The sequence below is a fragment of the Colius striatus genome, chromosome 1 (assembly GCF_028858725.1).
Source record: "Colius striatus isolate bColStr4 chromosome 1, bColStr4.1.hap1, whole genome shotgun sequence".
Lineage (NCBI taxonomy): Eukaryota > Metazoa > Chordata > Aves > Coliiformes > Coliidae > Colius > Colius striatus.
This window is the reverse complement of record NC_084759.1, coordinates 166,262,726-166,274,934: the sequence shown is the minus strand read 5'-3', so window position 1 is coordinate 166,274,934 and position 12,209 is coordinate 166,262,726. Positions and strand designations below refer to the sequence as shown.

The 12,209-nt window shown below is 36.2% G+C and overlaps 1 protein-coding gene across 2 annotated transcripts in view; it reads left to right on the top strand.

The window, feature by feature from the left end:
• NAV3 (neuron navigator 3) overlaps positions 1–12,209 on the top strand; it is a 268,894-nt gene that overhangs the window by 246,541 nt on the left and 10,144 nt on the right. Inside the window, exons 28-34 of one of the 2 annotated variants that reach the window (XM_062016078.1) lie at positions 979–1,044; positions 2,113–2,266; positions 5,054–5,228; positions 8,307–8,404; positions 9,051–9,146; positions 9,434–9,602; positions 10,349–10,584. In XM_062016078.1, coding sequence (XP_061872062.1) covers positions 979–1,044; positions 2,113–2,266; positions 5,054–5,228; positions 8,307–8,404; positions 9,051–9,146; positions 9,434–9,602; positions 10,349–10,584 — 994 coding nt within the window. The remainder of the gene's footprint in view (positions 1–978; positions 1,045–2,112; positions 2,267–5,053; positions 5,229–8,306; positions 8,405–9,050; positions 9,147–9,433; positions 9,603–10,348; positions 10,585–12,209) is intronic. The other variant, XM_062016086.1, reaches the window with a different exon arrangement.

Below are 12,209 nucleotides of genomic sequence, written 5' to 3'. Positions count from 1 at the left end.
GATGTGTGTGTTTTGCGAGAAGAATTTCTACATGTTTGGGACCCTTGAGTCTGATTTATTATCAATGTAAAAATCACTAGGAAAAGCCTTAACAGAAAGTGCCTGAATTTGAAACACTTTTATCCTCTTTCTACCAAACTTCTTTTCTTTTCCGTCCCTTTGACCTACTCTCTGGATGTACTGGTGTTCCCAGAATTTGTCAAACACGAACTGCATATCTAGACTGGTCCCAAACTTTGAACCCTTGTTTGAAGTCTGATCAGGCTTCTAAGCTTCTTTTTCTGACTGCTCAGGAATGCTAACTTAGCTTTTTGGTTTTCTTCCTTTAGGTAAAGTGTCATCTTCTTATGTAGTTTTACTGTTGTAGGAGCTGAGTGTTGGAATCTCTGGAATCTGCTCTGCAATCTGCAAAAGACAATTCAGTTCATACTTTCTGCTTCCATTCTGTTTTATCTCACCAGTCTAGACAGCTTTTTCCTACTTTTTCCAGAGCCATGGCCTTACTTTCTGATTCATTTTTATGTTTCTTTAAGCTGGCTTGTCAAAGTCTTTTTGTCCATCGCTTCTCAAGATGTACTTCAAAAAAAGCCAAATATAAAATAGCCAGCAAACTTGACTTTCCAGTTGTCTAAGTTGTTATATGAGATAATGTATGCATGTAAACAAAATTTCATTTCTGATTTGATTAGCATAGATCTGGGCACATAAAGCCAAAGATTGTATCATAATATTTGGAAAAAAAATCCTAGTATATGTCTTTATTCTTTTTTACTCACATTTAAAATATTTGTTCATGCTGTGAATGATATTCGTTATTTTCCTTCTTCAATTTCTCATATTTTTTTTATTTGTCATTAACTTCTTCATCTTCACCTTTGCTTACACTTTCTTTATACATTTTCTTGACCTGAGTCTCATGTTCTAAATCATTACCTTTACTTTCTTCCAATTGCATCTGTCTAATGCGTGTGTATGCAGGTCATCTCTAGTCTGGGCACCAAAGAAAAGGCAAAACGGTCACGTGGTCTACAAGCATAGATCCCGGTAAAGCTGAGTGTGGGGCATGGAGTTGTATACCCAACTGCTGACCTGAAGAGTGCTGCATCTTCTTTCCCAAAATGCATTTGCATGCATTCTGGCAATTAAAAGTTGACCTCTGTTTCTTGTTTGTATATTAGTAGTAATAATCACAATAATAATACTTATTATCATGAAACAGTTTTCATATTTAAATTGTTCTGCAAATATTAACTATTTAAGGCTACAGTAATAAAGAACAAATAACATTTAGTGAATTGATGGAAAACGTTGCTTACTGTAACAACATAGCCAAAATTCAGTGGTTTCTTTCCTACTGGTTCTGTTGTGCAACAGATCTAAGTCTGATGATGACATAGAGAGGTGAAACACTCTGACTTGAGAACTGGACAGTTGTGTGTCTGGGACAGTCATGTTTTGATCTTTTCTCACAGTATAATTATTTCTTCCCTTAAAATTAATGCTTGAGAAAAAATAATCACATGGTGATTACTTTATTCCAATCCTTAAGGAAAAAAAACTAAACTACCATAATTTCAGATACCATACATTACCAAATGACAGATTATAGGCAATAAATCAACCATAACAGATCAAGATCCTCTAGATCATGAAGTCAATGACTGACTCTTTGTACTATTCAAAACAGATAAAACTATCGATGCCTAGCAGTTTAATTGGCAGATTTCAGTTCTGAGTATTGCAACTTAGGCAAATCATAACCTTTGCTCCAAAGAAGTGATGAAGATATAAAGTCAAATTAAAATCAATCGGTGATACACACTCAAAAAATAAAAATTCTGAAAAGTTTTTAACAACTTTTTTTCACCATACTGAGCTATCTAACTAAAATGGAGAGGTATAAAGCAAGCTGATTATTTCATCTGGAGAGACCTTTTTTTTCCCTTTTTTAATTTGCAACTTGAACATTTTCATGTTTCTTTGATAAGATTCTTCCTTCACTCATAGGTTTCACCAGCAGCAAGCATTTTCTGTACTTTGATATTTAATAATGACATGCTCTGGGGGGAGAACCTTCCTTTAATCTCCTGCCTATTTCCTGCTCCACTTTAGGATTTGTGAGTGCACAGAGGCAGAGGCTGAAATTATTCTTCAGCTAAAGAGTGAGTTGCGGGAGAAAGAGCTAAAATTAACAGACATCCGTCTTGAAGCCCTCAGCTCTGCACACCATCTGGATCAGATTCGGGAAGCCATGAACCGCATGCAGGTCAGTATGGTAGCTTCAGTGATGACAGGGTTACAGGTCAAAGGTATTTCCTTCCCCAGTACTTTGTTTCAGATACCAAAACACGGTTGATACAAATTGCTAGATTGACAGTACTTCCAAAAGATAGATATGAAAAGTGTTCACCTTATGATAATGATATTCTTAGCATTTATATTAATACTTGAAATGTGTTTAAGACATATAGAAGGAAGCATAATCCTTCCCAAAGGATATTTGTTTTCTAAACCCTGTGTCTGGGGAAAGCAACATGACAAACAAATAGATGAAGGTAGCTTTAAATCCTTGGGCCATGTTGGGGTCAAGATTGTAATTTGCATTTCTAATTCCTAACCCTGTTGTGACTTGCCAAAGCAAAGAATGCAATATTACACTAAATTATTGTACCACTAAAAAGTCACTGCGTTATTTCGTGATACTGCTTCAAATCCTTCCTGAATACATCTTTCGTCAAAAGGTTTTCGTGAGGCAGAAAGGATGCAGAAAGAATGTCAATGTTCTTCACTGGAGTGTCAAGCTTTATGAAACTCTACTCTGTTGCCCGCATGCAAATGTCTAGTATTCCAAAAGTATTTACAACATCGACACGGTATGACATAAGTCCTTCAGTAGATCTGGTGAGATACCTAGGACATCCCTGAAGACAGTATAAACCTGTATTTGGGAAATAGAATCAAGGCCAAGGCATAGGAATTCAGACTGAGACAGCTACATTTAGATGTCTAGATATGAGCTAGGTGATAGACTCCTGTTGTAGCCAGTTGGGTTTTAGTCCTGTGGTAGCGATGCCCACAGAGCCCTAAGAACATTCTAAAATAGCTATAGAGGGTGAAATTTAGTTCTTTGATCATAGGAACCTATTACTGTTTGAAACAGCCTCAGGTATTTGCATCTGCACAAAACTTGTAGGCTTGACATTCTACCCGTGGAATACTGTGTTTACAATGACACTAGGAATCCACACTTACACAGCTGAATCAAGCCCCAGTGACTTGTCAGCTGAATGGCACTATGCTGGGTGCTGAGGTCAGTTTCATCTATTGACACATTTGTATAGATGTCCTCAGCAGCTTGTTGTGTAACTACCAGATTTGGTGGACTGGCTGTCTTTTATGGAGCTCTTTGTTTTTGCCATACCTATAGCAGACACACCTTTGAACATCTGTGGTACTTACCATCCTCCCAGCTGTCAAAATTGCTATGAGTTATGTGCTGAACTTTAATTAGGGGCAAGAATAACCAAGAACTGGTCTGTAATGATGGGTTTCAGTTGTCCAGACATATGTATAGTATTTGATATGGAGACCCTGTAAGGAATAGAATATAGTGAATTGCAAAGGTGGAGAGCAGGACATGAAGGCTTATCGGCTGATTAGTCTTACACTATGAGTGTCTGCTATAGTCACAGATTTCCAAAGATAAGTTTCGCCAAAGTCGGGCAGAGGTAACTAGTTCAGATGCTGTTGATGGTAATTGCCACTTCTGAAGTTTTCCCAAAAGGATGGGCAGCCACATTGGAGTTGCCAAACTCTGCGACATACTGGAGAATTGCTGAGGAAAGGTAAGGAGGAAAAAGTAGGATTGATAGGAATGATGTATGTATTGAAATCATCTTGAAAATCCAAATCTCAGCTGAAAAGAAGATTGCTAAGACTTGTATAATTAATCTACATAAACTGAAGAGTAGAGGGAGATTGTGTGACTCATTTTATTGATTTGAACCCCAGGCTAAACTGGTACATTAATCTATTACCTTTATTCAGTATTTTGCTGGTTTGTCTCTTCCCTTTTGCTATCTCATCACCTTTGACTGTGTAATTTAATATTTTGGTAACTATTGTAGGGTTTTTTGTATTTTTCTTGCATAATGTATCTGTACAGCCTTCATATAAGAATGACTTTTAGCAGATTGTTAGTGAATGTGGAATTAAATTTGATGTGTCAAACTGTCTGCAAGAATAAGCAGTTGTTTTTACTGTGTGTCATGAAGCAACTAAAAGCTAGATTTAGCTGGTACCAGGCTGTTCTCAGGCTAAGTTTTCATTTTATTGTTGTATGTTCAATAATCACTTGGCACCACAGAGGTTTTAACTAAAAAAATTCCTAGTTGTTCTGATTCGTCTGTCACTGTATGTTTCCATCAAAGAGGATTTGCCAGACGTGAAAAATCCCATGTTTGAATGGTCAAAAAATCTTATCTGATAGCAAGAAGGGCTATGAAAATGTTAAACTACCAATTTCTAATTGTCCATTTGTATCTGCATTTCTCCTCTGTGAAATTACTGCTTAAATGATATATTCAATGGCAGCTTTAATTTTTGACTTTAGAAACATTGACATATCCAAGATTTTAACAATAACTTTCTTAACTGTTACCTAAGATATCTGACAGTAGGAAGTAGCTTATAAAACTGGGGATAGCTGGGGAAGTTCTCACCACACTTGTATTATAGTCAATTCTGTAATAAACACAGAAGCTTTAGGCTTTTGTTGTTTAGAAACTGTAATGAGGCAAAAGCTAAAACAAGATTTAGGGGTTTTTTTCCCTTCATTTCAGCAGTGAAGGCAATCCAATTTTCACTGACTGCATTATGCTTTGACATATACAGTGCTACATACCACTGTGCAAGTGGTAAACCAACTCTTGCAGGCAAACAGAAAGCACCAGAATAGCCACCCGCAGTGATTTCCTGAAATAACCTCTCATGCTTTTATGTTGTTGGTTTTATTTTGATTTGTTGTGTTTTGGTGGGTTCTTTTTAAATACAGAATGAAATTGAGATATTGAAGGCTGAAAATGATCGTTTAAAAGCAGAGACTGGAAATACTGGAAAGACTGCCAGGCCATCATCAGAGTCTTCAAGCAGCACATCATCGTCTTCATCACGGCAGTCACTAGGACTTTCTCTGAACAACTTAAACATCACAGAATCTGTTACATCAGGTAAACATATTTTGGGCACATGCATGCCTCAGCAATTGGCAAGAATTTATTATTGTTACCCTTTTAATGGGCCATATATGAGGCATGCCTGAAAATGAAAACATGTCACCCAGGTAAACATCAGATATACATTCACTAATGGAGATGAGGAAGAATGTGCGCAGTCATTTCTGAAAAATGAAGCTTTTAGAAGGCTCTGAATAATAGTAATAGAGAGTTCATTCTCTTTGATCACCTAATTTACTTTAAAAAAAAAAACCTAAGTACCATATTTGTTGTACTGTACTTGAAAGCTGTATAGATATACTCTCTATGGGATAAATATGAGCACAGTACAGGAAAATGTATGTTTGTTTTTACAGACCTTTTATCATCCACATAGCTCCCTTCATTTCACATTTGCATCTGAGACAGAAGGTGGTTTCAGTTAGCTTTATCCTTTACATTTTGGTTTTTTTAATGTGATATGGGTAGTTAGCCTATGTCAGACCAAATCACCATTTACCACAGGAGCCAAACCCCGCCTGGCTTATTAAGCACTTTCATTGTCTTCAGTGAATGGGAGAAAGCAAGCAGAACTTTAGTCCACATCCTGAAATGAACATTTGATTATTTTCCATGCCACAGAGTTTATGATAATAAGCCTACACTTGTTTTCGTAATGTAGCCAAGAAACAAAAGTCTTCTCTAACATTAGAACCAGGAGCAGAGCAGAAGCAAAGTAGCACTTATTAGTGTAGACTCTACAGAAAATATAATACAGTCTCTGGATGTAATAAAAATTTGGCTAATAATTGTAGAAAGAGTCTAGGCAAGAGTACAGCTGGGAATGTGCCAAACTGCCTGACTACCATTTGGATTGGCAGTTAGTTGTTTTATCTTGCTAGTCATTGATTACATGGGTATTTGATTTTTAATTCTGGTTAGTATCAAATTTTATATGAAAATTGGTATATCCTTTAGTTACTCTTCAGCCTTCCTTTTTTTGCCAGGTTCAATTTTTAGCATGGATGAGCCTGAACTGAGCCTCAGTATACTACGAAGTGTTGCAAAAGCAGGGAGAAAGCACTTGGCTGTGGCTCCTGCTCACACATCCACACATATGAAAAAAAACTTAAAACCAGAACAGATTTTTTTTCAAAATGGTAATGGTAGAATCTCTTTCATGAACAGCAACTTTTAGCACTTTGTTGCTTGGCACAATCCTGTCTAGAAGCAGGAATAAACATAATATAAACTTTATATAATTTTCTGTGTTATTGGTTCTAAATGTTTTTCTAGCATGCAAAGTAATTACTTTCATTTATAAGAAATTAAAGAAATAAGAGTGCCTAATGAGGAGTGGAGGATTATCATTTGATTATGAATCCAGCCTTTTTCATCACTGTGAGCATTGTTTTGATGCTGTGCCAGAGAATTTGGAAGGATGACAACTTCCTACCAAGTCTTGTGGGATTTCTGCATCAGCTGGAGCGCTATTGAACAAAAGTCTCTGAGATATGGAGAGGTTAATCATGCTGGGGACTAGGCTGAGAGAGGTAGCAAGGGCTTTGACTCATCATATTAAAAAATGCCATGACACTTTCTGGAAGATCTGTGTCTCTGAATGTCTATGGTCATCTGGAAATGACCAAAGCTATTCGTTGCCACTTCCTAAGGGTATAGTCATGTCCTCCAGATAATTGTGAGCATCAAGCTAGGAAGGGCTTCAGTCATGACAGACACTCATTCCTAAAGACTTAAGGAAGAATGTGTTTAAAAGGCTACATGAGAGTCATTTAAAGATTCAATTATTAGCAGTATCAATTATATTATAAATTGGCCTCAGACAAACTATGACATGATTGAAACTCTTAAGGTGTTTCAAATATGCCAAACCAGAAGATAAGTGAAGTAAAACATTTAATATTGATGGTACAAAAAAACTGTTGCCCTGGAACAAAATAAGCAGGAATTTCTTTAAGCTCACAATAAAAATGCTTCTTCATCCGCTCAATTGAAAATTAAACAAAGAGAAAAAACCCCAAACAAACAAAAAAGATAACAGCAAAATCTGCTTTTAGGTCTGGCTGTAAGCAAATGTTTTACATGAGAACTTATTTTTTGATACATTCATTGAAGTAAGATTCGTAAATCGTCTTTAGTTTTGTTTTGAACAAGTGACTGAATTTGGGTGAAATCTGACCTTGTGCAGACTATTATGTGAAGCTGATGCTTTTCTTCAGCCACTCCAATAAGAACGAGCAGGACCTTGCTATCTCTCTATGACTTAGGGTAGTGCATTACTGTGCTGCCTTTAAATAAAATGCAAATCTGTAATATTTCCTAATTTGATAATTAGTTTAAATGTCTAACAGTAAAATCTCTGAGAGAACTTCAAGAGGAAGACAGCAGTTTTGTCTCTTGCAATAAAGCTGCGGCCTCAGCCTTCAGTAAGAAATACATCCTCCTGCTTTCTCACTTTAGGAGTTAGTGAAGAGGTAGAAACAGAGGCACACAGCAGATCAGAATCACTCTTTACCTCCAAGAAAAAGTAAATATTTTCTTTTAAAAAATGACTGAATACAGATTGCCATGTTCTACAGGACTGTAAAGTGTTTTTCTAATGGATACTGTTTGTAAGACTATGTCTTGTGGGGACAAAAAGACTCTATCTATGCCATGTGTACAGAAGGTAAACAAGTCCTCTGGAAAGAGATATCAAATTCTGTTTAGTAGCAACACATCAGTGCAAACATCAGTTTTAAACATCCATACTTTGTGGATATATGGTAATTTTGAACAAACTCTAAGAAGGAAAGCAAAGGCAAGGCTATAATGCAAGAATATATGTATTTCTGAGTTCCCTATTCATTTCTACATGACTAAAACTCCTAGCATTGCTTGAAAAACTGACAAATTCTAACTTTTTTTTTTGTCTCCAACAGAAAAGGCAAATTGGGAATATGTACAGATTAAAATGGTTGCAAATTGTGATGGCAATCTTTCTTTTAAATCCTTTGAACAAATACTGAACTGATGACATGAACATAACTGATGTGATTTGTCAGGTTGATTGTTTTACTTCTTTTATTGTAGACATTTTGTTGGATGATGTTGCTGATGGAACCGTCCACAAAGATGGTCATAGCGTGAAAATTTTAGTCACTATAAACAAGGGCTATAGTCGAGCCAAGGTAAGTTCATTACTACAAATTCTAGATGCAGAACAGACAGTCTTGCAGTGTAATAGCTAACCTTTTTTCATTATTTTCAGCCAAGAGCTGAATGGAATTATCCTAAAGATAGCAACTGGCTTCTCTGTCATCCATGCTCAATACAGTTAGGAACTCTCCCTGGACTAATTTCATGTGGTCTCCTTTTGCCCCTGCTGTGGCTCAAAAACTACCAGTTCTCAGTTTAATTAGTAGTAGGATGTTCTGGGACTTGCTATCTCCATTTAAAGGTCATTATAAATTAGATGTATGCCTGGGACCCCTGAGGGTACAACTAGAAATATATTGCTGAGGTAATCAATTTAGAATCGTATTGTCACGTTTTCATGTTCTGTATTGTGAAAAAAAATACAGTACAACTTTTATTTATATCAAGCTCTTTATAAACACAGATGAAATTAAAGAGCAAAATAAGATACTGTATTTCCTTCCTTATAAGATGTACCAAACTATTATCATCAATGTCTGTGTCTGGCACAAAGAGTATTGACAAAATTGTAACATCACATGCTAAATTTTATTTTTCTTCACTGGGAAAATTATGAGTCTTCATAGAAAACTAATTGCCACCATTTCCAGTCCAGATTCCAATCATCTCTCTTTGCAGGATCAGAAACCACATGCATATCTGATAGGATCTATTGGAGTCAGTGGAAAAACAAAATGGGATGTTTTAGATGGTGTAATCAGACGTCTCTTTAAGGTAAGAAATAGAAAAAATAGCTCAATTTTCTTTTTCACTTAAGAAAAATTCTTTATTCTTTCAGGTGTCTTGCCAAATTTTTGTTTGGTTTGATTTTTGGCATATAACTCACACCACTTTTCAACTTTATTCTTAATGTTACTATTCTTTTTTCATGATTGTAGGAAGTTCTCTATTGAATATGACTGCAAAAATCTTGTCAAGTGACTTCCCTAGTACCATAATATTTTCCAAATTGCTTTGATTAAATAACCATTTTCATGTCTTATGTTTTCGTATCATTTCAGGAATATATTTTCCGAGTGGATCCGACTACTAGCCTAGGTTTAAGCTCTGACTGCATTGCTAGTTATTGTATAGGGGACATAATTAGAGCCCATAGCTTAGAAGTGCCTGAACTGCTGCCTTGTGGATATCTGGTTGGAGATAATAACATCATCACTGTGAACCTGAAAGGTAAAACCCCAAGAATATATTTGCGGATATTGTAGAGTTCTTCACTGAAATCCCCCATCCCTTCATTTTTCTTTTTTCTTACACCTGAACTTTCTGTATTTTTTTCTCCAATTCAAGGCCTCATTTATCCATAAATTCTCTGTATGGTATTGTTCAATACCTAATGCAGTGCAGCATTTTGAGGCAAATCTAAGGAATATATCTATCTTTTCTGCCTGACTGCCAAATCACAGCAAAGTACAACTCTCTGAATAGAGGCAAAATGAAACCACCCAAACTAGAGATTATGGTGAGAAATATTTATGACTTACCCAGCTCCACAGGAAAAAATCTATACATTTCAAAAGCTGTAGGGATTTGCTATCAGAGAGAAGCAGGACCTTCAGAAGGACTTTATGTACATTCTTGTGACAACCAGTAACCCTCGTGGCTGTCACTTTGACCTTTTCTTGTCATGGTTGCCTGTAGCATCTGAAATATGTATCTTTGCCTTACTGAGCCTTCACATTTATTTTGATTTCATCTTTCTGACCTGTCTCATTCCCACTACCACTATCAATTATTTTGGGCCTGTGGAAGGATTTAAGCATTTCCACAGTTATGAAGTCCTTGATAGGAACTTCATTTAGGTGGAAGTATCTTACCTTGCTTTGAGCATAGCACTAATGCCATCAAGTGCTGGGCCAAACCTATACCTACATTGGCAAGGATGAAGACAGAACATTTTTTTCTTCTTTTGTTCCCAGGAGTGGAAGAAAACAGTTTGGACAGTTTTGTGTTTGACACATTAATTCCTAAGCCCATTACCCAGCGGTACTTTAATTTATTGATGGAGCATCGCAGAATTATTCTGTCGGGACCCAGTGGCACAGGAAAGACCTATTTAGCTAACAGACTGGCTGAATATATTATAACTAAATCTGGCAGGAAAAAAACTGAGGATGCAATTGCAACTTTTAACGTAGATCACAAGTCAAGCAAGGTAAGTTATGGTTGAAAAGATAACCTATTGCCCAATTTGTAGTGAGAATGCATACTGTGTTGTTGATCAGTTAGATTTTTTTTCCGATAAGAATTCAGTCTCCAGTCCCCGTGAGGATCAGGGACAAGATCTTTCTCTTCTAAACAAAGCATTGAAGCACTGTGAAGGAAATCTGAATTTTCCCTCACTTGATGAAGGCCACCTTAAGCATAGATGCAGAGTCAAATTCCTATATAAACCAAATTCTTAGAGTGTCTGTAATTCCTTTATCATATATACAAGTCGTATATATGCATATATATATACACAATAATATTAGTCTAACTTGCTTTTTTATAGTGATAATAGCAGTCTATTTTTAGCAAAGATTTCAGAATGGGAAATTTGAAATATTGTCTTGGATTCAGCTTCTTCATCAGCACTGGATAAATGCAACTGCTTCCACAGTTTCTGGCATGCATCAGTCAGGAAGCTGACCATACTAAAATTGCCTTGTGCATCATGCCACATTCACAGTAATTTATATAGTTCGGGTTATCAAGCTTCTAGCATGACTACTGTGCTAGCTACAGATACTATTCACTTGCTTTCCTAAATTTGGTATACTGCTGACTTGGTACCCAGGGAAAAAAGAGAATGAAAGGTTTTGCATAGAGCTTTCTGATTTGCACAGAACATGATGAGTATTAGCATAATATAAGAGTGAAGAACATACAAATCCCAGAGGGGCAAGAGCACTATTCCAGTAGAAACACCTCTTTTCACAGGTTTTATACAGAGGATTTGTGATGCCATTTACTTTGGCAGGGAATATGTTTATGTTTTATTGTTATACCGTATACATTCATAATGAAAACTGTCTCACGAAAGAGAAAGCTTTCAGATTTCGAGTGAACTCCTTGTGGTATATATTTTTGGTCTGGCTTTGTGTGGGATTTTTTTTTTCCTTTTCCTTTGTTTCTATTAACATTTATATAGAACTTTTGAATTTGTAGCAAAAAAGGAAAAAACAAGTATTGTCAAATACCAAATGTATTTGAATAATACAGATGGTACTATTGCGTGGAAGAAACCGATGATGCTTCCCTAGAGACTCATGATCATAAGAAGCCAAACAAAAATATTTCTCAAAATAAAAAGAGACTCTATGTTCCCATTAAAGAAGAAAAGATTCTGCTATCCCTGATCCAGAAAGTAATTTGCCAAGAGGAACGTTATCTATATTAATGAGCATTCCCAACACTGCCAAAATTAGATGGCTCTAGATATACAGATGTAAAACTTGACTAGCCCAGACCCTCAAGGGCAACAAAGTGTTGGCAAAAAAATATGAAATGTTTTGATTATTGAAAGCTCTCTTTTACTCCAGCACTAAATGGCAGCCAAACAGATAGCTGATATGAAAAAAAAAGAGAAAAATTACAAGGTGTGATGTAGTATCCCCAAAAGGTCAAACAGGCTTTCAGTGGGAGTGGTGAAAGGAGATATCTGAAGGAGCAACAGGACTAAAATGTGTGACAGTTTGCTGAGCTTGGTTTATTTTTTGGTAAATAAATGTAGCATGTATAAGAGTGGAGGTCCAAAAATTAATGTATCCCAGCCCATTGGGAATGCCTTATTTTATT